The 26,934-nt window shown below is 42.7% G+C and overlaps 1 protein-coding gene across 7 annotated transcripts in view; it reads left to right on the top strand.

The window, feature by feature from the left end:
- The window catches only part of nrg1 (neuregulin 1), a 36,344-nt gene extending 15,855 nt beyond the window's left edge, over positions 1-20,489 (top strand). For 2 of the 7 annotated variants that reach the window (XM_037484781.2, XM_037484783.2), the window contains exons 4-9: positions 5,914-5,972; positions 9,757-9,780; positions 12,720-12,822; positions 13,547-13,700; positions 13,799-13,920; positions 18,732-20,489. In XM_037484781.2, the coding sequence (XP_037340678.1) occupies positions 5,914-5,972; positions 9,757-9,780; positions 12,720-12,822; positions 13,547-13,700; positions 13,799-13,920; positions 18,732-19,320 (1,051 nt within the window). In that variant the 3' untranslated portion in view covers positions 19,321-20,489. Of the gene's footprint in view, positions 1-5,913; positions 5,973-9,756; positions 9,781-12,719; positions 12,823-13,546; positions 13,701-13,798; positions 13,921-14,927; positions 14,992-18,731 lie in introns of all 7 variants that reach the window. The other 5 variants (XR_005121272.2, XM_037484789.2, XM_037484784.2 and 2 more) reach the window with 5 other exon arrangements.
- The last annotated feature ends 6,445 nt before the right edge of the window (positions 20,490-26,934 follow it).

Below are 26,934 nucleotides of genomic sequence, written 5' to 3' on the forward strand. Positions count from 1 at the left end.
ACTGCGGACCCAGTTAACTGCCCGGTCGGTTCAGTACTGGAGGTCCTGCTATGTTTTCCACACGTCTTACCGTCTACCTTTGGGGCAGCTCTCTTCCATTGTGGCACCCTGTCCTCCGTTCCTGACGTCGGACCAGGCGTATAACAGAGCCGCAGCATGTGAATGGTTAGGGCCATGACATTTGCTTATGAATCGGCCGGTCAGCCCGCATCTTGGCTGTCCGGGCCCATTCTATCGGTGTATGGCAGCTGCAGAAGCCCTCCTGTCGGGGACTGATCCTGGCCTTGAGCACAGGTGCTCTCGTCGAGTGTGCGTTTTTAAAAACTTCACACCACGGTCACTTGCTCGTATGGTGAGTGGGTATAAGTGTTCCCACAGCGTCTTTACGCAGCTCGAGTTCCCTGATAGGGAACGTCTTTCGGTTACGTATGTAACCTTCGTTCCCTGAAGGGAACGAGACGCTGCGTAAACGTTCTGCCATACTCTCGGCCTGCCCGTGGCACTCGATTCGGCCTTCCAGAGATGAATGGTCTTGCCCTTCGGGTCCCTTTATAGCGCCCTGGTCCGGCGTCCCCGCTATGACGTACCAGCTCGCCATTGGTTAGGCTTCACACGTGCTTCGTGACGCGGTCACGCAGGGGCGTTCCCACACCGTCTTTACGCAGCGTCTCGTTCCCTTCAGGGAACGAAGGTTACATACGTAACCGAGAGACGTTCTCAAGCTGCTCAGACACATCTCGCCCGGTAGAAGCCATGAGCTGCTAGCAGCTTCTAGACGCTCTAGAGGAGCGATGTGCTGGGATCGATTGCTTCTGTCTCGCGCGCCAATTTGACCAATCCTGCTCACGAATGAGGTTCGGCCCGCCTGAGCTCATTTACATACGGACACAGAAGTACAGGCATAATAATAAATGTGGACATAAATGAATGAAGAAATACAGAAAAGTAGAAATAAATAAATGTAGAAATACAGAAATGTAAAAATTGATTTAGGTTCAGACACTGATCAGTTACTCAGTAAGTGCGGTTGTTGAGGTAGGATGAGAGAAGGGAGAGAGCAGAGCCTGATGCCGAGTTCCGGAACGGAGGAAATAAGGGTCTTATGGTTTCACCGTGTCAAATGCAGCAAGTAGGTCAAGAATGATAAGGACAGATGGGACAGAGGCTGCTTTGGTAGTGTGGAGTTGCTCAGAGACAGCTAGGAGTGCAGTCATGTTGAGTGACCTGCCTTGAACCCTGAATGGGGAGGGTCCATCACAGATTGCAGGAGTTCAGATGGAACGACAATCTATGAAAACCTGGTGATATGGCACAAATACTGTGTGGAAGAAACACAGTTGTTAATGTGCATTAATGTTGACAGCAATAGTAATGGAACTAATAATAGTGTATGAAGCGGTAGGTGTCAGCAGGGGAGCAAGGGTCTGGCTCAGCCATGGCCCCATGGTCAAGGGTTATAACCATGATCCATGGAAACCTGCGAGGCAAGAAAGCACAAAAAATGTCAGAAGCTGAATTAGTGACGTGCATTAATGAGATGTAAATTCTAATTGAAGGAGAGAGAGAGAGAGAGGAGGGAGAGTAGCCTTGTGTATCCTAAGAAATTCCCTGTCAGTCCAGGCCTAAAGCAAGGGTCCAACTTGAGCCAGCCCTTACTATAAGCTGACCTATTATGAAACGGGCCCGAAAGCATCAAAATGACTTGCTTTTACTTGTTAACAAGATACGGAAAAAACTGATTTCCCACTCAATATACAAAATAATCCACCCATAGATCTACCCTTAATTTGAAAACATCAGAATGCCTACCAGACAGCAAAGACTACCAATGAAGAACTAGATACTGTAACAAAAAGCGCCAGGAAGACACAGACTACCAGCAGAATGGTGTAAAGCCTTTAAGGAAGAACTGCATTACTCCTGAATTCCTTTAACTGAACACACAAGACGATGTCAATTCCACCGTCCTGGAACAAAGCGATTATCTTATTTCTAGTCATCCCAAAAGAAGGCAAGAACAGAATTCTATGCATAGTACTATTTTTTCGTCTAGTTATTTCTCCCATCTCTCTTTAAAATATATTTTGTATTCACTCCTATACCATTTGCCATTCCCTGGTAAACTTTTGAAATCACTGATTTGGAGCCTCCTCTCTATAGACTTTATGTTCATTTACTTATTTTATTAGGTTCTATTGTTCCCCTTTTATTAATTTTAAAAGTACTGCAGTACCTGTAAGTATCTGAAAAGGTCGTACTTGTACCAATTTCAATATCTGAAACTTGCAAAGTACAAAACCGAGTTAGATCAGGTCTACCCTAGCAAAGACTGGAGGGCATGCTAGCAGTCAATTTAATCTAATATAGCAGAATCTACAGCGAAAACTCACAGTCCAGACACAAAAAGACGCCAAGAGCTGAAGCAATCTAGCGATCAAAAAACAAATTTAGCAGACTGGCTTGGTTTAAAGAAGAGATACTTTGTATGATTTTAGGTTGTCTGGATGTCCGAAAGCCCTGTATTTATTTATTTTTCATTTTGAAGCACTTGCATAGGCACTAGTTTTTGTGTTTGGTGTGTTTTCTTCTCCCTGGTCTCTGCCAGAGACATGACCCTTTTGCTTATTATTTTATTTTGATTCTGTAGTGATCACTTTACATTTTCAGAAATCAGTTTTGGATATACTAAATACAAGCAGAACTTTTCACAATATCATACATGAAATAATAGTGGCATTGAAAACAGTGGTGTTAAGGACTCATGCAGTACAACAGGGGATCATGTGAAGCTTTATCCCAGGCAGATCGCCCAATACAGGCAGTCAGAATCTGCTTTCAGGATAAAAGGCAGACCGGAACCAGAGGGGAATGAAGCCGTTCTTGTGGTCAGGGACTGAAGGCAAGGACAATTTTCTGGAGAAAAGGCAAGGTGGGGAAGTCCAAACCGGCAGGGTCAGCAAAAAGCACGCAAGTTGGAGGGTCATTGCTGGAGGATTTGGCATAAGTGCAAAGAACAATCTGCAATGAGTTTGAAGATGTGGCTTAAATGGGTGCAGGTGGGAGTGATAGAGTTGACGAGATGGGTGTGACTAACCCATACTATAAGTGTTTAAAGACATTTGGTCTGATAATGATTGCTAATTTGATATGGTTGTTTAAGTTTAAAATTTCTCATCTCCTTTAAAGAATAAGTGAAGGTGAGAGTAACCTTTCCTCATGGGGCTTTGACCTTTTTTTAGTGTTTGTTAAAAATGAACGAAAAGTTCAATACTAGGTGTAATACATGAATGTACCATGTATCTTTTTGGTGATATTTGCAAATCAGTAGTTGTGGATCTCAAATACGTTATTTGAAAAAAATAAAAAATGCATTAATTACCGCATTAATTTGAAATTTGATATGGTCTAAAATAATGATTGAGTAATTTATATACAAATCCCTAAATACATTTTCAATCCTTGTCAACCCTGCAAGGCAGGGATTAAAATCCCCAAATCAAAACTAAAGGTTTCCAACAACGCCACCTAGTTTGGAGAGTTTAGGTCTCCATAAAAGAGCAACATTGATCCTCAAGACATCATTTCAAGGGGAAAAAAAGCTAAAACCCATAAAATAACTGCAATTATATTTTTAAAAGTCCAGCCAAAAATAGATCTACTAAAAAATTAAAAAGAGTTTGACAATAGCTAAAAAGCGAGCCACCGGGAGGTTTCGTCCGGTGGCTGTGTCAACCCTATCCTTTATTTTTGAATCTGGACCAGAAAACCTTACAGAACTATCCCTCTAATTCTATAATGTGGACAACAAACCTCCCACTGTTTGTAAGGCCTCATCGGATAAGGACAAATTCATAGCAAAAAGACAACAAACTGAGTCTTGAATAATAGAATAATGTTTATAGTTTTTAGAATCGAGATTTAGCAAATTGCCTTCAATAAAACAAATTGGGTGGCTCTCAGTCAGCCAGGAATTACATTTATGTTGGACAAAACTGCTCTTGATTATTTAGCTCCAATACCATCTTTTCGTGCCAATGTGGAAAGTATAGTAAGCATATGGTGTCCAGGTGGGGATCACATTGTAATCTGACTCCACCAGTAAGCCAAAGGTTTTTGACTTGCAAATGACTTTGGCCATTTTTGTCAAAGAAGCCACAATATGTTTCTAACCTCAATTGAGTTAGTTGCTTAACCTTAAACTAAGTTATTTGCCGTCACATTTTGTCATTTAGCTTTCATGTGCCACTTGGCAAATGTGAACCATCATCTGCAAGAGACAAAGGGATGCCCAAATAACAAACCCTTTCCGGGCCAAAAAAAGCGTGAAAATCAGGAAGCTATTCTTATCACATTAATACTTATCTTAAACAGAATATATTACATACTGTAAAAGTTAATACTTTTAAACTATTTGGAATTGGACATTTAAAAAAAACAAGCAATCTGTTTGGAAAATAGCCTTAAATCGTGGATGCTATGCTATGTTTTGGGCATGTACACTGGATGTCTTTGTGTTCGTGCACGTGTTTCATATCTTCTATGTTATATGTCAGTACTGTTTATCTCTGTCCTTTCTACCCATCAACCAGGTGCTTGGCTGGATTCACTGGGCACCGATGTGAACAAGCTGTGCTTAAGAAAGTCTCAGACCCAAAACGTATGTGAACACGGCTGTAATCAATCCCACATGTCATTGCTGGTGTTTCACCCCTGACACTGTTTTCTCCAAGAAATAGCAGAGAAATTCATGTTTCCCTTTTAGACAGCGAAGAAAATCGGATTAAAAACTAGCCATTGTTCCAGCTGTTCTATTTCGGTGAGCTCAAAGGAAGCCCTCGAAATGGGTCTAATGTCTCAAACACTCTCCTGTTGAGTAGTGCACTAAAATTGGTATGTACTTCCCATCTTATCACACCCCATTCACATTGTATAGGGTAGCAAACTGCCATCCGTCTAGTCTAATGGAATGACAAACTATCTACTGCTCTTCCCATTCAGCCCCTCCCTATCCCCATAGTGACCGCTGTCATAACATCCACATGTTCATTCAATGGTCCAGTGTTAGACTGCTTACCACCCTTTGGTTGGTAAAGCAGTAATAATTTTGATGTTTCAAATAAAAAAGTGTGAAGGGGCCGTTTAGGACTTTTTAATATTGAGACACTCTTTCACGTACAAATGAAACACTCTTGTGTTCTTTTTTAAAATGTTCTTGTGCTCTAGTGAGATACTTTTATGTTTACTAGTGAGATCTATGTGTATATGATACAGCAGTATATATGTATGCGTGTCTGTTTCTCATATGTATGTGTCTTTCAGATGAGTATGTATAATGATCTATATATGCACGTGCATAGTTTTACAGAGTGTGTATGCATGTGTAAGTGTCTCAGAGAGCATCTCCATACCGAACGCAAGAGTGTGCTTTATTAGTACGCGTACGAGTGTCTCAGTAATGTGCCCTAGAGGGGTTCGTAGCGCATTGATCTCTGATGCAAAGTGGCCCTAATGAAGTGTCAGAATTTGAAGAGTGGGAAATGAGAATTGCCATTCTTAATGACTGCCATGCATCTTGGTCTATGTTGAGATTGGGTGGGGTCACGACACCTCCTATATTGTTTTTTTTGCAGGCAATACGAGAATTGTTCTGAGTGGCCACATTAGTACATGCAAATTTCCATGTGCTGCTAAGACAAAATAGAACCGTTTATCTGTATGCGATAGACACCGTGAACTGGAGATCACAATCTAATTCAGTTTTGTATGAAGCTCTGAGATGATAACGTTACAGAATATTATGGTAGCTGGGTTCCTTCCTTTTAACACCAGTGATGACTGTTGTGGGTTTTACACAGCCTTTGTATAAACTAACTCCCTCTCTCTTCTTGCTTGTTTCTTTTGTTTCTTGCTTAGGTGTCCAAATGAATTTACTGGGGATCGCTGCCAAAACTATGTAATGGCCAGCTTTTACAGTATGTCTCTTTTCGATTATATCTGTTTTTGGATTGGAGCATGCGCAATTAACAATTATTATGATGTGTACTTGTTTTGGATATCTGTGATTTCTGCATCCCAAAACATTTAGTATGTTTAAGTTTGTTCTTCGCTTGTTTTGTTCATTTCAAAATACAAGTAAAAAGGTTTGTAGATTTCAACTTTTAAAATGAAATTTTCTAGATTGTCAATGTTTGCATCATGACATAAAACGTTCCCTGAAGGGAACGAGACGCTGCGTAAAAACGCTGTGCGAACGCATGAAGCACGTGTGAAATCTAACCAATGGCGAGCTGGTACGTCATAAGCGGGCGACGCCAGGACCAGGACGCTATAAAGGGACCCGAAAGGCAGGACCATTCATCTCTGAAAGGCCAAATCAAGTCCCAAAAAGTCTCTCAGGGGCACCGGCACCTCTCCTTACGGCGTCAGGGCCTATTGGACGAAGCCTTCTTCGCGGCGGCCGTCCTCAGACCAGTCCGGCCGTGAGAGGGCCCCGTCTGAGCATGCCGCGCTACGGCCCAGCCTCGACGAGGGGGTGCACGCAGCGCGACGCTCTCCTGCTGCGCCACGGGGCTGCCCTCGAGGGGCCCCGCGGACGTGGCGTCTTATGAGGTATCATATGCAGGCAGGAAGCCGCCTGCACTGCCGCCGAGCCAGGGCCGCATCTGCGGACGGCATGCTAGCATAGCGCGGAGGTACTCTACGGGAAGGCAGAAACCGTTCATGCAGCTTACCGGAAGCAGTAGGCTGCTGCCTATCCGCCGGCCAGCTGATATTGAGCATATCAGCGGCTCGAGTGAGGACCTCCAGCAGTTCTTGGGCGGCAGCGGGGGGGAGGCCTCGACGTCAGCCTCCGCTGCCTCCACGCTCACCACGCCCAGTTCCTCGAGCGGCGTCTCGTCCGGGGGTGGAGGAATCAGCCGTCCCGGAATCCTCCGCGAGATCCACTTGCGATCCCCACGAAGACATCCGGCGCTCTGCCTCGGCACGAGCGCGACCGGAGTCACGCCTCATCGAGCCCTCCTGCTCAGAGAGGGCTCGACGAGAGAGACGCGTGCGCCCTCTTCTCAGGAAAAGCGCTCGCAATCTCCACAGCTAGTCCTCTCGAGGGCTAGCAGAGCGTGCTCCACGCCCAAGCAGACGACACACAAGGTGTGCAAGTCCCTGCCCGTAATGAAACAGGTGCGGGGGGGGCACACTATACAATACCGCTCAGCCATTACTAACTAGTCAGAACTTCACACACACTAAATGAAGGCTTCAGAGATGAATGGTCCTGCCTTTCCGGTCCCTTCATAGCGTCCTGGTCCTGGCGTTGCCCGCCTATGACGTACCAGCTCGCCATTGGTTAGATTTCACACGCACTTCGTGACGCGGTCACGCAGAGGCGTTCCCACAGCGTTTTTACGCAGCTTGAGTTCCTTGAGAGGGAACATCAGTTTTTCCAATGAAGAGTAATCAACAAGTGAACGCAGTAGGGGGATTAACGATTAGCCAATAGTCGGAGGAACTGAGGTTGTTGCAAAGCTGATGTGAAGTTGTTGTCAATCTGTTGTCAAGCAGCTCCGCAGTGGAACCAAGGAGTAACAATAGCTATAATAGACACCACTACAGACACCGGGGACGCTGCTATCAAGGCTTTTCTAAATCAATGCAGAGTACTAAGCAGCACCATGCTTTGATTTCTGGAAACATTTCCTATGTAGCTAATTTGTACTGCTACTAGCTGAGACTGATGGACCTACACCCTTGCAAAACAAGTTTTCAAATTGCTTCAGTAGGTCAATTGCATTCTGATTAACATGTGGGCAAGTAGGCAACAATATTTGATTGTCTCTTTTGCATCAGTCATTATTTAAATGTACTTATTTCAACTCAACCAGACCGCATTAACTTTATAGTGCTTATTTCTTACATAAACAAAGAGATGCACAAATGAATGACAACTTATCCTGATGGCCACTGTCCTTAGTGTATGAATGAGTGTAAATGGGTGAGTGACGACATTAGTAAAGGCGCTTTGAGTAAGAAAATTCAAGTCAATTTACCGGTCAAACTTATCAGTAAGAATTAAATCATTGGTAGTTTAGAACTGCAGGTATTTCAACTGCCATACCAGGAGTTGTAAAGGAAGAACTTAGATTTGTTTGTTGGCAGCTATGGTAGAAATGTTGGTAGCTGAGAACTATTCATTAAGTTAAGGTTTAGGGACCTGTAAGACCTGCCGATTATACAACTGACTGAAATAAGCCTCGTTCCAGCCTATGAGGACAAGACGGTAAATACCTCTGAGATGCTGATATTGTTCTAGTAGGAGCTTTACAGGGTATATGTGACCCTACTGGTCAATACTTTCTGCAGTGCCTCTCATTTTGCTTCAGATGTTGTTGACAAGTAAATAGCAGATACCTCTGGAGTCTGGAGAGCTTCCGAGCCCTTCCAGTTTGTAGTCTTCATTCTTTTGTGGAGCTTAACAGCTGTCTAATACGTGTTGGCTCCCAACTTTGACTGTGGCCAGATTGAAAAGTAGGACTACAATGATAATATAGTGCTCAAAAAATTCTGTTTCATGCAAAGTTTGTTAAAATGAGGGCTACATCTTAATTCAGACCCATTAAGGCCCTACAGGCACAATTCCACCAGACAGAAGTAAAAAAAGTCATTAAAGGTCTTCTGATCACCCTATATGAATGTGGCAATTCAACACTGCTCTGATTTCACTTTGAACTAGCATGCCTAGCATACATTTCTTTTAAATGCCGTGATATGGTCTTGCGTCATGCATGCTGGATCTAGCCACTGGATGGAAGGACACATTTGAAATAACTTGTCGATTTAGTTTCCTTAAGAAAAGAACGAGGTCTTCGTGTCCAGTATACCTGGTGAGGCATGGCTCAGGGGATGACGTGAACAGTTTGGAGGGAATACCTATGTTTACTGTTTCCCCAATATTGCTGAATGTTAAACTAATGTAAAGTTAAAGATAGAAAGTAGTGTGCCGAGTGAATTACAGTGTATTACTGTCAGTCCAGGTGAGAAGGTCAGGGTGGTGGCACCGTTTAGCACAACTGAAATACATGCCGGAGCAACACGCTCTCATTCTAACTCGTCAGATTCTATATCAGACCCCTTGCCATCAAGATCCCATGCCCTGCGTTTAGGATCCTGGTTGGGTTTAAAATAAGTTGATATAAGTAGTACATTTAGAAGGCTAGCATTGGATGCAAAACTCTTTTGACTTGCAATGGGGTTGCAATTACATACAGTGAAAGAAAACGTTTTTTGATGTTATGATTGAGTTGGTTGACGTTTGGTTTATTTTTTTTGTTCAGGTTGCCAAAAGCTTCTGGATCAAAATGACAGTGTTTTGCTCAGAGTTTCAAGTGTTGTCTTTCCATTGTGCGCCATGTTAATGCAACAGCAACCTACGCCGCGAGACATTGTTGTTAATTATTTATTAGCGTCCAATAGTAGTGGACATATCACACTGGTGTCGGAAGATCTTTAAGAAAGGTCTGTAATAATTTCTGTGGATTTTTAGGTGTTGATTGTGTCCTGTACCTTTGGACCAGATTTGAGATACTTAATGTTTAGATAAGTTCACATAAAGTCTTGAGTGCAAAATGTGTTTATATTGACTGAATCCATCGCTAAACCTGCCTGAATTTCTTTTTACCTTAAATACTGTGAAAACTACAAATATTACCATCTCATCTGAAAAATCAAATTTTCTTTTTTGTCACCTTTCTGCACTGACAGAACATCTTGGGATTGAATATATGGGTATGGATTATTCCTTCCTCCTAGTTTGTAGATATAAAACTGCAAGCTAAAACCCTCTACTAGAGCTAGTTCCCTCTTGCCAGGTGAATGGATCATACAGCCTTGAGAATTAGCACAAATTAAAATTAAAATACAGCAACATAATTTAAGACAAAGCGCTGTGATTTTGTCATTTTGACGTCAAATATCCCCTTTGTTTTGATTTTGGTAAATAGTCCAAATGCTGCTGATTTATTTGAGTAAATAATAAAAGCCAAAGAGGCTGTATATTTCTAACACTGCACTTCCACACTCCTTCAGCTATCCATTCCTGCATCTTCTGTTGCCAGTGTTCAGCATGAAACAATAGAGCAGCATCACTATCCTGCTAACTTTACCCATATCCTTCCATCTGCCTTCCTGTTTCCACAACACGTTCTCACTCCCAACTCGTCAAATACCGAATCCTGATCAGTGCCACGGGTTTAATTAAATGCTTAGTGCAACTGAATTAGCATGAACTGATAAGAGGCGGCTGTGGCTGAGAGGTACAGTGCATCATTATCAAATTTAAATATTGGCATTTCAATAGAACTTCCTTCTTCCTTATAGAAGGAATAAGACAAAGGAACTTGAACTCTAACTTATGGGTAAGGAAGAAGGAAATTGTATTAAAGTGCCAATATTTCAATTTGATAATGATTCATTGTACCTCTGAGCCAGGGAATAAGGATTCCCTATTCAAAATGGTAGGACACAAATCAATGAATGGGTGAAATAGCTTTTTGATGGGCAGATGGCACCTTGCACGGCTGCCTCTACCATCAGTAAATGAATGGGTTTGTTTGAGTGAATTTTGTACTGTATAGCACGTTTAGTGGTTAGAAGACTAGGAAGGTGCTGTGGACATGCAATTTAACATTTAGGGTTTGGTGGTGTCCAGTGGGAAAAAAAGATCTAACTAGATGACCTCAGTCATTTGACTCCTTAGTCATTCGTTAGTCACTGGATCACAAAAGTTTATTGTCACATGACTCATTAGGGTACCGGCTGGTCGTGGGAGTCCTTTGCCAGTCAATATGACAACCAATCAACCAATATGTTGTCAGGTTTCCTAAACATTTAATTCTGTTAATTATTAACTTAAAGTTGGTGTTTGACAAATTGGGAATGAGAAAGGGGTGGTTTCCACCTTGACTAAATGTATGTTTCCAACTGCTCGCTCTGCATCACAGGGTCAGAGTCATGTAATATTTGTTCAATTGTGTAAAATTTAGTGTGTAAAAACCACCTGCCAAAAAAAGGAGAAGACAATTTACTTTTGTCTAAATCTGGAACCTTAACACCATGTCGCTATTAATAATTTTTTTCTCAAAATGGTTGTCTTTCAATAACATAATTTAATTAACGTGAATTGCGATATATTATGATGCTACAACCTGAACACTTGATTGACTGATTTTAAAATGATTGCATGGAGCCTGCTGGAAGTCTTCAGGTTCTCAATCAGGGCTGAGCACCAATTAAAGGACCCCTTTCTTCACTTCTTTATGAAACACAGATCGTCAACATGCAGCTAATTATTTATTTGCACTTTTGGTAGATTGCATGCAGCTGCAGCATACATGATAAAGTTAGTCATTGGTGTTATTTTTTTAAATACCTCATGGAAAAGTAATATGCAAATGCTCTTTTTAAAAATATATATTTTATTTCTCATTTTTTTCAAATATTTTAACCTAGAATACAGTAAACATGACATAAAAAAGATAAATACAATTTAGTAAATAACAAAACTACAAACAATATTTATAACAATTCCCCCACCCCTTTTTTTTAAGAAGTGTGTTTGTCATTATAAAAAATCTTTGCCTGATAAAACAAAGTTGGAAAACAGAATCCAACAGTTCTGGAAATAAAATAACATTACAAAATGTAAACTCACTCTTGCAAAGGAGAGAGATTTAACAACATAATAAAGATAAACATAGCACACAGAAAAGTGCAGATGTGGGATTCAAGCTCAGATCTGCTTATATAGCATTTATGACTTCCACAGCGCTGCCACACAACCCTGTTTTTCCTACATCTTACTCACCCAATCTGTAAATGCATTGCACCTGGTATTCACCTCCACCTCATCGGCTCAATCACACTCACCTGTCATCTCAAACAACTGTATACCCTACTCATTCCCTTCAGTATTTGAACCACAATAGCTCACTCACTAACTGCCACCACCAGGTTTTTGCAGAATAGAGATGTGAGTGTCATGATTGAGCACTGGATTTATGTCAATTATGTCAATTTATGTCAAATTAGTAATTTATCTGATTAGTTATGGAGCTATACAAATGCAGGATTGTCAAAAGCAGTATCAAATTGCAAAGTTATAAATGAATTAAATCACAATCATACGACACAAAAAAATAAAACATTTTGATGAAGATCCCCCCAAATTAGTTTTCTTTATAATTTCGACCATAATATAAAGGGAGCAACGCTTTCTAAATCACAACAAACATATCTTTTACATTTCTGTGCAACCTATTACTTGGCTACACTGATACAAATCCATCTTGGTGAACTTAAACAGGGCAGTGTATTGGCTGCACATTCAGTGCAAATGCGTCTCCTAGTTTAGTGGATTAGACTTCAATCATATCTATAGAATAAAATTCAATGTTTCCCTCCGCGCACGTGTTGGGATGGAACTGCCATTCATGGAAATTCCAGACTTTCTTAAGGGGGCTGGGGAGCCTTTAGAGGGGCGGAATCAATGTAATGGTAGGGGGAACACTGAAATTACTTCTAATAGATGGAAGCCTTTGGACCGTTGATTGGTGTAAAAACCATAGTATTTTCCTATTGTGAGTTTATGGCTGGAATGGGCTTAATGTATGTGTATGTCTGTGTTTTGTACACCCAAAGTTTTAAAATTGTACTGTCCTCTTTTTCAGAAGCTGAGGAGCTGTATCAGAAACGCATTTTAACAATAACAGGAATCTGCATTGCACTCCTAGTCGTTGGAATCATGTGTGTGGTTGCCTACTGCAAAACTAAGTAATTCATGTCACATTTTCATATTTCATTAATGACTTTGAGGTATACTCTATCATTTTCTTTGATTACCCAATAGTCCCTCAAGTTCCTAAATATCCTATATGAGAGGTGTCTTTCAAAAAATGTGTTAGGTCAGAACAGAAATAGCAAAAGTTCCACAACCTCAACTTTGGACTTTTTAACTGTTACTGAATGACTGAGTGATTAACGGACAGACTGACTGACTGCACTTATAGTATCACAAATGTTACACAAAATTTCCACTGGATAAAGATTTTGTTATAATGCATACACTGACATTTTCTTAGTCAGTGTTCATACTGAGACGTCTTATAGAGACATACAATAGTGAATATTCTTATAATAACAGTTTTGGAGTCGCCAGTTATGGTGTGAAATTAGTCTAAAAATGGTCACAACTGTGTATATCTACAAACAGAGTAAGATACACAATTGTGTCACACTATTTGGTTCATTGCAAATACGTGTTACAATTTACACACAAATACCATGCACACAAATATGTGTTTTACCTTGTTTGAAGATAATGTAAAACCTTTTGTGACTATTTTGAGACTTATTTAACTCCTCAGCCAAGTGGTCGGATTTAAATATTCAAATGATTTAATTCCGTCTAGCCATAAAAACATTTATATGAAATTGGGGTAAATGTATCTCTTAAACAGCATTTTAAACTGTCCTGTCTCCTGTTCTTCACAAACAGGAAGCAAAGGAGGAAGCTCCATGACCACCTGAGGCAGAGCCTGAGGAAGAAGAGGACCAAAAATAGCAATACAGGCATCGGCTCCAACCTAGCGGACTCAGCTAGAGGATGTCAGGATTCTAACTTGCCTCTTCAAGATTTGCAGCTCATCGATGTACGCTGTTACTTTTAGCTATCAAATAAAAATGGTCAAAACCTGTCTAATCTGTTCAATTAAGTCAATTGTCAATGTGTTTTACGCTCTTTTCATAGCATTGTAATAAGAAAACTTCACAGCATGGAGGTGAGGAGAAGACTGAAACTAACCTCTCCACAAGGAAAAAGGCTTCATTTGTGCATGGAGCTACCGCATTCAGCGACATCTCTAGTAAGAGGTAAGGAATAACTTATATTTTGCAAGTTTGGTAAATTTGGCTTTGTTTTAAGCAAATTCAAATTCACATCATAGTTTTGGTGGTTGGAACCAAACCGTTATCAGTCTCGCCTCTTCAAACACAGACATTTGATCATAGCCCTTTAATAGTCATCTGATGATGAATTGGTAAAATAAATGTGAATAAAAATGTGATAATTAAAACCTGTTACATCTTGAGGCTGTTTTTGGCCTCTGCTCTGAAAATGGCATATTGCTGATGAAAAGTCATTGTGAAATTCAACCTCCTAACTAATTATTCAAAAACGACAAGAAGGTGAGTGATGGAAGATGGCCGTACTGCAGAAACTAATAAAATAATTAAATATTTTCGTCCCCACCCCCTTAGCCAAAAGATTAGTTGTTCTGAAAACAAAAAAGACCACCATGGCTGACTGGTCCTGCTCTGGAACAAACTTTCCCTTCATGTTAGGTTGTAATCTACTATACCAATGTTTAAAAGTTGTTTAAACATCTAAAGACATTTATTTTCACCATCGATTATCACTTTTACAAGATCTTAATGCTACTTACTGTTATGAATCCAGTCTTTGTTTGTAGTGACAGTGTATCTATTGCATGTACAGTACTTTGGGCAAATCTGTTTTTATTTCTAATGTTCTATACCAGGGGTGTCCAATAGGTCGCCTTTGTGATCGACCAGTCGCTCGCTGTTTTCATTTCCACCCGTTTCACGCTGGCGCTAGCGCTGTAGTTCCACTTGGTTAAAGTGTGGGCACCCCTGTGCTACACAAATTATTTGATAGTATTACAAACCCTAATGGCAGCGACATGAATCCCAAGACACTGCCATTTTACAGTTTATGTCTACCACATAACATCAATAACAGACACATCATGTTGAACATTCTCTATACACAACTTAAACAATGATTACACAGTTATGAAATATTGTATACAAATTGCCGAAACTAACACACTGTACATCTGTACCCTTATCGATCAAAGCTAAAAGCTATCAATGGACCCAGGACACAAAAGGTCACCGTAATTCCACCCTGAATCCGCTGATGTAAGTTACATTTCTCCCAGACAAAGCATGCGGAAGTACAAGTAAAAGTGCCCCCAAGCCAACCCAGGTGTGAATCATAAACGTGTCCTACCTCATCCAATTTCAATATAAATATTAATTCTTTCCCATTTTTTTAATACTGTCTTACATGCTTCATCCATTCTATGTGCACCACGACCAGTTTCAGAGCCTTTCATGCAGGTTTTGGCAGGAGGATTTAAAAGTCAGACGTCACTGCGGTGTCATATTACGCTCTGCTCGCTTTGGCTTCTAAGTGGCTACGGAGCTGTCGCTCCGTTTCTCTTCATTCTATGCAGATCCAATTGGATCAGACAATTTACAAAACAAAAAGGTTGAATCATGTAAATCGGCCAATCAGAGCCGGATGTCCTGCGTTTCTGTGCTGTGAGACCTGCACTAAAGCCTCTCTGTAGAAGTTTAGCTTCCCTGTATCAACTTGAAACTTGAAACATGTTTACTGGCTAAACTTTCAACTTAGATGGGGTTTTAGCTTACCAAATACTTGTATAGGACAGGATACTGTGTTGATGATTTTATTTCAGGCTATTCTAAGAATTTTTTAGGGTGTCTTATATTGATATCATTCACGAGTAGCATATAAACTGCTTTTTAGACATTGCTCACTGGGGCTCTAAATTGGTTAACTAAATTGGTTCTCTGCTTCCCCTTGCATTTATTCTCTCTGTATTGCCTACTAGACTATAATGGAGAACCCAGATGCACACATCACTGACTGAGTTACCGTTTGGCTAAAGGGCTACCAATTTATCAAAATCATGTGCCCTACTTCAGCACAATCTACAACAGAACAGATCTCTTCAAACATGAATACCTCCATCCAAATCATGAACGATATTGTCTCATTTCTATGAACATATAGCAGGAAAAAGCATGCTGTTTGTACCTGCTAATACAAAAATGCTGGGACACTACAAATTGTGAATAAATAAAGGAATGCAATGATTTACAAATTTCATAAACTATTTTATTTACAATAGAATATAGATAAAATTGCAAATGTTGAAAGTGAGACATTTTGAAATGTCATGCCAAATATTGGCTAATTTTGGATTTCATGCTACAAACTCCAAAAAAGTTGGGACAGGTAGCAATAAGAGGACAGAAAAGTTATATGTACATATAAGGAACAGCTGGAGGACCAATTTGCAACTTATTCGGTCAATTGGCAACATGCTTGGATATAAAAAGAGCCTCTCAGAGTGGCAGTGTCTCTCAGAAGTCAAGATGGGTAGAGGAGCACCAATTAATAACATGCCATTTACCTGGTGCTTTCCATGCGCCACCGTCGCCAACAATTCCCCCAATTGAAGTTATCATCTACAGTGCATAATATCATCCAAAGATTCAGAGAATCTGGAACTATCTCTGTGCGTAAGGGTCATGGAAAACCATACTGGATGCCTGTGATCTTTAGGCCCTTAGACGGGACTGGATCACATACAAGAATGCTACTGTAATGGAAATCACAACATGGACTCAGGAATACTTCCAGAAAACATTGTCGGTGAACACATTCCACCGTGCCATTTGCCGTTGCCGACTAAAACTCTATAGGTCAAAAAAATGATTTATAAGTGTAGGCGTTATCTCTGAGTCAAGGCTCATTTAAAATGGACTTTGGCAAAGTGGAAAACTGGTCTGTGGTCAGACAAATCAAAAGTTGAAGTTGTTTTTGGAAAACTGGGACACCATGTCATCTGGACTAAAGAGGACAAGGACAACCCAAGCACTCAGTTCAGAAGCCTGCATCTTTGATGGTATGGGGTCGCATGAGTGCGTGTGGCATGGGCAGTTTACACATCTGGAAAGGCACCATCAATGCTGAACGGTATATAAAGGTAGTGCATATGGTGACCATGTCATGGATAGTCCAGGACAGGAACCCAAAAGCAGACCAGGACAAGAGAAATAGAAATAAAAGGTGAGTATTTATTTGGAAATTAATGTGGCAATGGTTTGGTCCAGTTGGTTGGCATGGAGTGGGGCTGGAAGGTGGCGGGGTCTGGTGCTGATCCGAAGGAACTGCAGTGAAGTCGACGGCTGGGCAAGTGAGAGTGGCAATCCAGGTGAAGAACTGTAGGCAGGGGAACAGGTGGCTGATTAGCGACAGGCAACAGGAGCAAAAACGACAGACTTGACAAAACTAGGAAACTTGAGCAAGATCATACAGGTTACGCTAACGATCCGGCAGGGACTGGTTGTCTGGTCATGGCTTAAATGGTGCAAAGGATGGAAATCAGGACCGGGTGTGCAGACAGGTATTGATAGTTGATGAATCAGCCAGGATGTTTTCGGGAGAACTTCAGGTTAGAGCAAACTACACCTAAGAAAACCGGGTCAGGAAGCCGGATTGCTGACAGACCACAACAACTCTGATTAGAAGTTCTAATTGCTTCGGAGACTGTGTGGCATCAACTTTTTTTTCTACTCAAAGTGAAACAGTTCTATATCACAATAATCCATGTAAATACAGTAATTTTGTGTGAATAATATAATATAATAAAGGAAAGCTGGTGTTAACAGATGATTCATAATCATATCCTCAGAGGGCTTTACAGTCTGTACACATGCAACATCCTCTGTCCCAAAACCCTCACATCGGCACAGGAAAAACCTGCCAAAAAATGAAAAAACCCTTCAATGGGGAAAGCCACGCTGTCCTTAATGAATCAAGTTTTTGACTTATTGAAGTGACCCCGTTGCTGCTTGCTTTGTTTCAACACGTGCAAAAAATCCAGTTTATAATGAATGACAATTTATAGCTTTCGAAATTTAACAGAAGTCATTCTCTGTCTTAATCCATTTTCCTAAACGATACAAAATCCCAAACCATAACATTTATCTTAACAGGTTGTTCAATTCAATTCAATTTATTTTATTTTGTATACCCCAAAATCGCAAATTACAAATTTTCCTCAGAGGGCTTTACAGTACACATGAAAGACTCCCCAAAAAATAAAAAACCTTTCCATGGGGAAAAAAGGGAAGAAACCTTAGGGAGAATGTCAGAGGAGGATCCCTCTTCCGGGATGGACTGACTGCAATGGATGTCATGTGTACAGAATCAACATTGTAAAAGATGTACAATACATTCAATTCCTCTAACAGAAATGATACAAGTAATTGCAAGTAGCAGAACCAGTGTATGGCAGGACCACCACAGGGACAACCACCATCAGATAGAACTACCATCCGCAGAGGCTTCTGTGGGGAGGGAAAACACAAGACTTTAATAAAGGGTAATGTTGGTTTATGATGAGAATAATAGTAATATGATTAATATTTCAAATAATAATGATGATGATGATAGCAGCAGCAATTGTCAGCAGGGGCATGGCACAAGTCAGGACTAGGGTCCACATAGAACCATGATCCATGGAAACAACAAAGTTAGTAAGTAATAGAAATGGGAATATCAATGGTGTTAGAAGCGTTACCTGTGTGCGGGCCAGGCAGGAGGAACCACAATCCATATATTGAATGATAAATCAAAACCTCACTAGGAGTACAGTAAATCCCTGACATCAAGTATAGCTAGACGTCAGGGATACTACACAGGAAACTACTCTTCAAGAATATGTTTTTTCCTTTGTGCAATAGAGATCAGAAAATTGATTGATGTTCTTTGTCCATAGCATTGCTGGGCCTTTATTTTTTTAAGAAAATGTGTTAAAAATGTAATTGTAACTTTGTTGTAGGTGTGCACCTGCCATGACAACCAAGACCCAGCCGTGTCTTGTATCCCAGACCTCTCCGGCAGGATCTCCTCCATCAGAGATGTCTGCCCCTCTTTCCAGCCTGGCGATCTCTGTCCCTTCCCTGGCTTTAAGCCCCTCTGGTGAGGAGGAGCGCCCCCTGCTGTTGTCAAATACATTTCAGCCATGCAACTCTCTGAGCCGAGATGAGCAGAAGAGGACCTCTGCCCACTACAACCATGGTCATGTGGCACATAGCTTACCACCTAGCCCACTGTTTACAATGGAGAACGGTCACTACATAGGTGAATATGACAACACGGCTGGCAGCCATGTGTTCTCAGCATTACCTGAGACGCTGCAAAATACAAACAACAACATCAATCCTGAAAAAATCCCCAATGGCCATAGGCAGCATAATGTGGGTGACAACATGCTAGTGAGGGAAAAAGAGAAGTGTCCGGGGGAACACAATACGACCCTGCTGCTCAAAGTCATAGACAGCAGCAGGACTAACCCAGCATCACCAACTAATGACACGCAAGACAAGTCATCCAGTTCCACCGCCAAACACAATCCAATAGCTTTGTAAAGTAAAAAGAAATGGCTGAGAATCCTTTATGTTCAGGGCGGAGGAAATGTAGTCACTACTAAACCTTTATTTTATACAAACAATTTGCTTTATAAAGATAGATGAAACTTTTATTTTAGTGATGTAGTAAATAAAGTTTTATAAAAAAGAAATGTACAAATGTGTTCATGTCTTGTAGATAAAGTGCCATACGCTAGTATGTAGCAACGAATGACCGTATATTCCAGTGCAGAAAAATATCAATGGTGCCTTTATGTGTAGTGGGCTTAAGGGAACTGCAAGATTGTATTCTGGAACATATATTCACCACTTGAACAATCGAGAACAACTTGCTAGCTGCTTTTGATGTCCTGCAGTTGGAAGGCCCCGCTGAAAAAACAGTCAGCTAATATATTCATATAAGGTGCATGCTATGTGATTGAGTGCTGTGATGGAATGCACAGCTCATGTGTTTTCCTCTCCAACAGTTAGACCTGATACTAAACTCAACACCTGGACTAATGATCAATCAGCTCTTAGCCTCCATTTTAGAAGAGATTGAAAATATGGTTCAATCAAAATGTTTTTGTTGATCTTTAACTCATATGGAATCCTGCTGGTAATATAATTAGTAGAATAATTCTCATAATTGATCGATGCAGTTGCCATTGCTTAAGTCTGGCTCTGTAGTGTTACTAATACTGTCACTTATGTGTTTAATTGATTTTGTGATTTGATTTACACATTGCAAGTTTACCTTTAATATTTTAGAGGGCACTGCACTATTGTAGTATTGCAATTACATCATATTTAGGTACTCAAAAGGGACAGATACAGAAAATAAATAATAACAATTTGACAGAGAATGGTCATTGAAAAGGTCAGAGGCTTAATATCCTAACTCATGCTGCTAATGGTCTTTAAAAACTTGAGTGTCATGTATTTCTATTCTGGCATGTATCCACATCTTTACATAGTGCTAACTGACTCAGAAATACATTGATGTATGCACTTATTTTTTAAAAACCCCAACTTGTGCTCACATATGCAATCTCATTGTATGGTTGGTTTTATATTCTCTCCTAACATGAGCATATTTTATCTGCCAGATTGTCCCCTATTCTAGAAAAACATTTAGCAAAAGTAAACAAAAATAATGATTATTGGGCTTTGTAATCATCCATAGTTTTTTTTAAATGTATGTATGTAGATTCGGCAGTCAGCCTACTATACGATTAAGTACATAGAATAATAGAGGTCACATAGATGTGCTGCTCCATGGTTAGTGTCGATGTCTGAGTAATATGTTATGTTAAGATAAAAGATGTATTCTTCATTTTTGCTCATTACCAGCTTCAATTACAGAGTTTAATGGATACATTTATATTTTAACAAAGGCCTCAAAGATTTAAAATATATAGCCATCTGTCACATGGTTTTTGGTACAAAATAGAAATAATGTACTTGCATATTTTGTCACTTGTATGCTAAACAACAACTCACAATGCATTGCTTTTAGGTGTAGGAATGTCTTCAAATTATGAAATACATCATGAAAACCTTCAATCCTGTTGATTCTTATTAAATATTAAAGCTTTTTCATTGTGTGCCTTAAAATGTCAACATATTTAAGGTTTTCTACTTTACAACAACTGAAGAATGTCAATCATTACAATTCAACAACCGAATCATTTTCATTGCAATTTATAGAGTTTCACATTTCCTGTCCTCCTTCTTCCTTTGGGTAGGGTGACATCTTATTTCTATATATTTATGTACAATCGGGATGAAAGGCAAGATACAGGCAGGGTCAGATGAAATTTGCCTGCACAAATGAAATTAATGGGTTTTTTTCTTTTTAGGCTGGCCACTTCATTTAGAATGAAATCTGCAAAGGCCGCAGTAGTTTAGGACAGTCGTTGTGGAGTAAAAAATTAGCAAGGGAGGCAGAGATGTACTGCAAATAGTGCCTTTATTTACAGTTTGGTATCTTCCACGGCATATAAAAACATGCCTCTTGCAAAAAAGTGCAATGACATACAGATCGTCTGTGGGATGGTGAGAGCTTGGTCCAGGTACCTTTTGATCGCCCCTTTTACCGTAAAAACCATAAAACGAAAACAATCCTTTCTCGTTTTAAATCCAAAATGGGAAAATGTTCTCCTTTTTCGTTTTTAATCAATAACGAGATAACGGAAGTGGGCAGTGGTTTTCTCGTTCTTTGTTGAGAACCAAAAAACGAGACCAACTGACAACTTTTTACTTAAAACGAAAATACGAAGCGTAGCCGCTAAACCGGAAGTACGTAGATTTTCACAGTAAGAATCGACGGAACCGTCTGCAATGACAGCGGTTACCAGGGTAACATGAGGAGAAAAGTTCATTAACAGATATAAATAAATAATCCTGGGCTGACGGGATCTGTTAGCAGCAGTAGTTGACTACACTCGCTGCTCTTGGCTCTGATAATTATTTTCCACGCATTGTGTCGCTTCAGTGAGCAGAGCAGAGACAGTTTAAGGAGACACAGAGTAAACGTGTTCGCATCTCCACCAGTATGTGGCAGAATACGTGTATTTAAACCATAGATCTAATTATATTGAACTGTCCATGTTATTATGTATGTTATCTATGTTATCCAAAAAGACCCTATGAAAAAGCGGCAGAGGAAAGGAGCTACCCGGCCCGGAGGAAGCCCAGGGCCCCCATTTGGAGCCAGGCCCAGATGGAGGGCCCGACAGCGAGCGTCTGGTGGCCGGGCTTGCCGCGTAGTCCGGACGGGCATAGCCCGAAGGAGTGACGCGGCATCCCATGATTCTAATCCCCATGGGCGCACCACCTGTGGAGGAAACCGACGGAACAGACCTGGGTGGCAGATGCTGGCTCTGGGGACGTGGAACGTAACCTCTCTGGGGGGGAAGGAACCAGAACTTGTGTGAAAGGTGGAGCACTATCAGTTAGATCTGGTGGGATTACCTCTACGCACAGCCTCTGCTTTGTGAGGCGCTAGGCGGGTGTGGGGATACACACAAGTCCCCGGCTGAGTGCAGTACATTGGCGTTCAACCCGGTGGACAAAAGTCAGTGCCAAAAGAGTGGCAGACAGTAGGACTACATGTGTGGCACAGACCTCTGGTTTTATCAAGTGGAAAATTTCGCTTCAGTGAGGATGTGGACAGAGGTCCAATCATGTTGGTCATTGTGAAGTCCCAGAGAGGAATTCGTCAAAGTATAGCTTCTTGAAAGTGCAAAAAATAGATTGAATATCCACACAGAGAAAAATGATTCCTGTTCATTTTAGAGCATGGTGCCAAGATACTTTTTTTTAAAGTCTCCCTGTCATACATATGTCCAAAAATCGTCATAATGTAGGACAAACATGGCGCTCAGGCTACTTTGTTGAAAACTACCAGGGGGCGCTTTGGAAGCAATTTACCACTTTTGAGCCAAAACTCCACATTAACTCGTAAGTAATGTCATTACTTAGAACACTGACAGAAGTTTTTAAGGGTTTTTAAATTCGCCAAGGCACTGAAATACCTGCTTGAACTTTCATACGAAGACCGTGTTGTCAAGAAAACCATGTTTTTCAAAAACTCGCAATATTCATGACAAATTTGAGGTTTTCCAAGTTCAGTAAAGAATGGAGCATATTGTGCCCCTCAAAAGTACTTTCGTTTTGACTGTATTGACCGGTTGTCATGGCAAATCTGTAACAGAAATAACTTTGAATCCCCAAGACCTTGGGATTGTTTTGTAAAAGTTTGGAGTGGCTGTGACAAAGTCCCAAGGAGGAGTTTAGCGTCTAAAAAGTGCAAAAATATAGTTTAAAAAAATTGTGTGAATATTCCCACTAACTTCCTGTTCCTTTTAGAGCATGGTCCCAATAAACTTTATTTTAGCGCTCCCTGTTTTACACATGCAAAAATCATCATACATGTAGATCAAACAGGGTGTCACGGTTTGGGCTCATGTCTTGTTTTATTTTGTAGTTTCATGTTTCTTGTGTCCCTGGGGTAACTTCACTTCCTGCCTTGTCCTGTGATTGTCTGATTGTTTCCACCTGTGTCCAATCACCTGCACCTCCCTTGTGTATTTAAGCCTTGTGTGCCTAATGTCCCTTGACGCGTCATTGTTGGTGCACAGCAGTCCACAGTCCTTGGTTTATCAAAGAGCACTTGTTTGGAAACTCTGCGTCTGAGTCCTCCCTGCACCAGCCAACCGTACGTGACACAGGATGCTGGGGCTACTTCGTTGAAAACAACCAGGGGGCTCTGTGGAGGCAATTTACCAGTTTTGAGAGAAAAACTCCACATCAGCTATTTAATGGCATCATCTAGGACAAAGGTTTCCAAGAGTTTTTGAGTGTGCGAAGGCACCGAATATCTGCTTGAACTTTCATGTGAAGACAGCGTTGTCATGGCATAATCAAAGTCTTAAGGCTTTAATGCACAAATATGAAGGTTGATGACAATAAATGGCTAGGTGTATCACATGAAAGTGTGAAACTTGCATTTCCCTGAGCAAATAGTTTGTTCGGTTGTAAATCCAAAATACGATGGAAATTGCAAAAAACAAGCAAAAGTTTGTGATGGTGTGACTGCACATCCATAGCGGCAGACAGAACCAACTCCTCCACGCTGGTTAATGGTTTCTTGCATTGTGCTACACGTCTGCTGGCTTTCAAGTCAGATTTAGAGTTGCCAGTCAGTGAGATGACAGACTTCTCCTGCATCTGTAGCAATTACCTTCTTTAAAAAAATTCCACCTGCTTTCCCGCTGAGCATTGGATCTTTGGTGTGAGTTGAACATCAGTGTCTAATATGAAGGAACCCAGAGCCGGCCCTTCCGGCGCCTAGGGCGCCAAATTCGTGGCATCACACATTTTTTTCCCAACAACTTTGATTAACGAAATAAAATCATGATTAAAACGAATGAACATGGCGCCCACGCCATACACTCACCTAAAGGATTATTAGGAACACCATACTAAAACTGTGTTTGACCCCTTACCCCCTCTCTCGTCGAGCCATCTTCGCCGAAGACTGCTCGGTGAGTCGCGCTCCCCGCGGCTCCGGTCCGGCTCGTGCTGAGGCCGAGCGCAAGATGTCTTCGTGGGGATCGCAAGTGGATCTCGCGGAGGATTCCGGGACGGCTGCTAGCCGACATGGCTATGTGAGCATGCCGTGTCGCTTAGGACACCGGTGCTGCCCACCAAGCCTCTGAGGACTACCTCGGCTCTGGTGGGCAAGGCTTACTCGGCGGCAGGGCAGGTGGCTTCCTGCCTGCATACGTTGGCGCTCGTCCAGGCGTATCAGGCAGAGCTGCTTGCCGACGTGGCCGAGGGGAAGGAGCTAACTCCGGAGGCAGTTCGTGAGCTGCGGCACACGGCTGACCTCGCGTTGAGGGCCACAAAGGAGACGGCGAAGTCCGTCGGCCGCTCCATGGGAGCCCTGGTTGCTACGGCACCTGTGGCTGAGCCAATCTAGCCTGAAGGAGAAGGACAAATCCTTCCTCCTTGATGCCCCTCTTTCCCCGGCAACCCTCTCCGGAGGTGCCATTGGGGCCGTCGCAGATAAACTCCAAACGGAGAGGCGGCAGGCGGAGGCCCTCGATTCGTTTCTTCCCCGACGACGCCACGTCTGTGGGGCTGCTCGAGGGCGGCCCCGGCCGTCGACAAGCTCGGACCACCTGGCAAGCGTCGCACTGCGTGCACCCCCTCGTCGAGGCTGGGCCGTAGCGCGGCACGCTCAGGCGGGGCCCTCTCGCGGCCGGGCTGCTGCGAAGAAGGCTTCGTCCAAAAGGGCCTGACGCCTTAGGGGTCAGGGCCCGGAGAGTGATCCCCACCAGAGGGGCTAGGGTGTCACCGCATTTTTCAGTGCTCCCTTCTCCCCGGTACTCTCCGCTGTCCCCGTCGCCGCTTCGGGGCACGGCCGGTTCCAGCGAGCGCGAGGGCCGTTCGCCCCCTCCGAGGAGGGTTCCGGCTCTACTAGACCAGCGCTTCCCTACCAGTGCGCTGTTATAGGGCGCTGTGTCTGTAGACCCGAGGGGCCGGTGCCCCTGAGAGACTTTTTGGCAGAGTGGCGAGCCCTCCCCAATGTATCTCAATGGGTCGTGCGCACAATCAACGGAGGCTACGCCATCCAGTTCAGGTGGCGGCCGTCTCAATTTCGGGGGGTGCTACACACAGTGGTAGACCCCCAGCAGGCTCTGGTATTGGAGCGAGAAGTTCAGACCCTACTGCGGAAGGGAGCCATAGAACGAGTTCTTCCTCCAGACAGAGAGTCGGGCTATTACAGCCGCTACTTCATCGTTCCAAAGAAGGATGGGGGTTTGCGTCCGATAATAGAGCTGTTGAGCTCCAAGATGCTCACTCTCAAACAGATCGCGGCACAGATCAGGTCCGAGGACTGGTCACAGTAGATCTTTAGGACACTTACTTTCATATTCCCATCCTCTCATGACACAGGAAGTTCCTGAGGTTCGCTTTTGGTGACAGAGCTTACCAGTACAGGGTTCTTCCATTCGGCCCTCTCACCCCGTACGTTCACCAAATGCGTGGATGCTGCTCTGGCGCCATTGCGTCTCCAGGGCATCCGCATTTTGAACTACATAGACGACTGGTTGATTCTAGCGCCATTCGAGATGTTGTGCTTGCCCACATCAACCGTCTGGGGCTGAGACTCAATGCCAGGAAAATCGGGCTGTCCTAAGTGCAGAGGACCACCTTCTTGGGCGTTATTTGGGATTCGATCACGATGCGGGCACATCTGTCTCCCGCTCAAGTAGTTTCGATTCTCTCTGCAGTCAAGCAGGCCAGGCTAGGCCAGCCACTCATTGTGAAGCAGTTTCAGAGATTGTTGGGTCTACTGGCAGCGGCATCCGGTTACACCTGAGACCGTTGCAGTGGTGGCTCAGGGCCAAGGGGTTCTCCCCGAGGGGAAACCACCGCCATCTGATCAAGGTCACTCGGCGCTGCCTGATGGCCCTGGTCATATGAAGGGACCAGTCAGGTCCGGTCAGACAACACATCTGTGGTCTCGTACATCAACCATCAGGGGGGCCTGCGCTCACGAACGCTTTACAAGCTAGCCCGCCAGATCCTACTGTGGTCCTTCGGGAAACTCCGCTCGCTGAGAGCGGTTTATATCCCAGGGTACTTAAACCAGGGGGCAGACACCCTGTCGAGGCAGGGGCCGAGGCCCGGGGATTGGAGACTCCATCCCGAGGTGGTGGAGCTCCTTTGGAGAAATTTCGGCCGTGCTGAAGTGGACCTCCTTGCCTCCAAAGAGACGTCTCATTGTCCTCTGTGGTTCTCTCTCGCGCATCCTGCCCCACATTGGGTTGGATGCGATGGTGCATGCGTGGCCAAGAGTACGCCTGTACGCTTTTCCCCCGGTTGCTCTGCTCCCAGGGGTACTGGAGAGGGTCCGTCAGGACGGCGTCAGCCTACTGCTAGTAGCCCCGTTCTGGCCGGCCCGAGTATGGTTCCTTATGTCGCTCCTCGCAGGTCCTCTGGTGGAGATTCCCATCAGGGCGGACCTACTGTCTCAGGCGTCGGGGTCTCGTAGGATCCAGTCTCACGTCCGAGGTCGTGGAGACCATCCTCCACTCCAGAGCCCCGCTACAAGGAAGG

Source organism: Pungitius pungitius, chromosome 18 (genome assembly GCF_949316345.1).
Source record: "Pungitius pungitius chromosome 18, fPunPun2.1, whole genome shotgun sequence".
Lineage (NCBI taxonomy): Eukaryota > Metazoa > Chordata > Actinopteri > Perciformes > Gasterosteidae > Pungitius > Pungitius pungitius.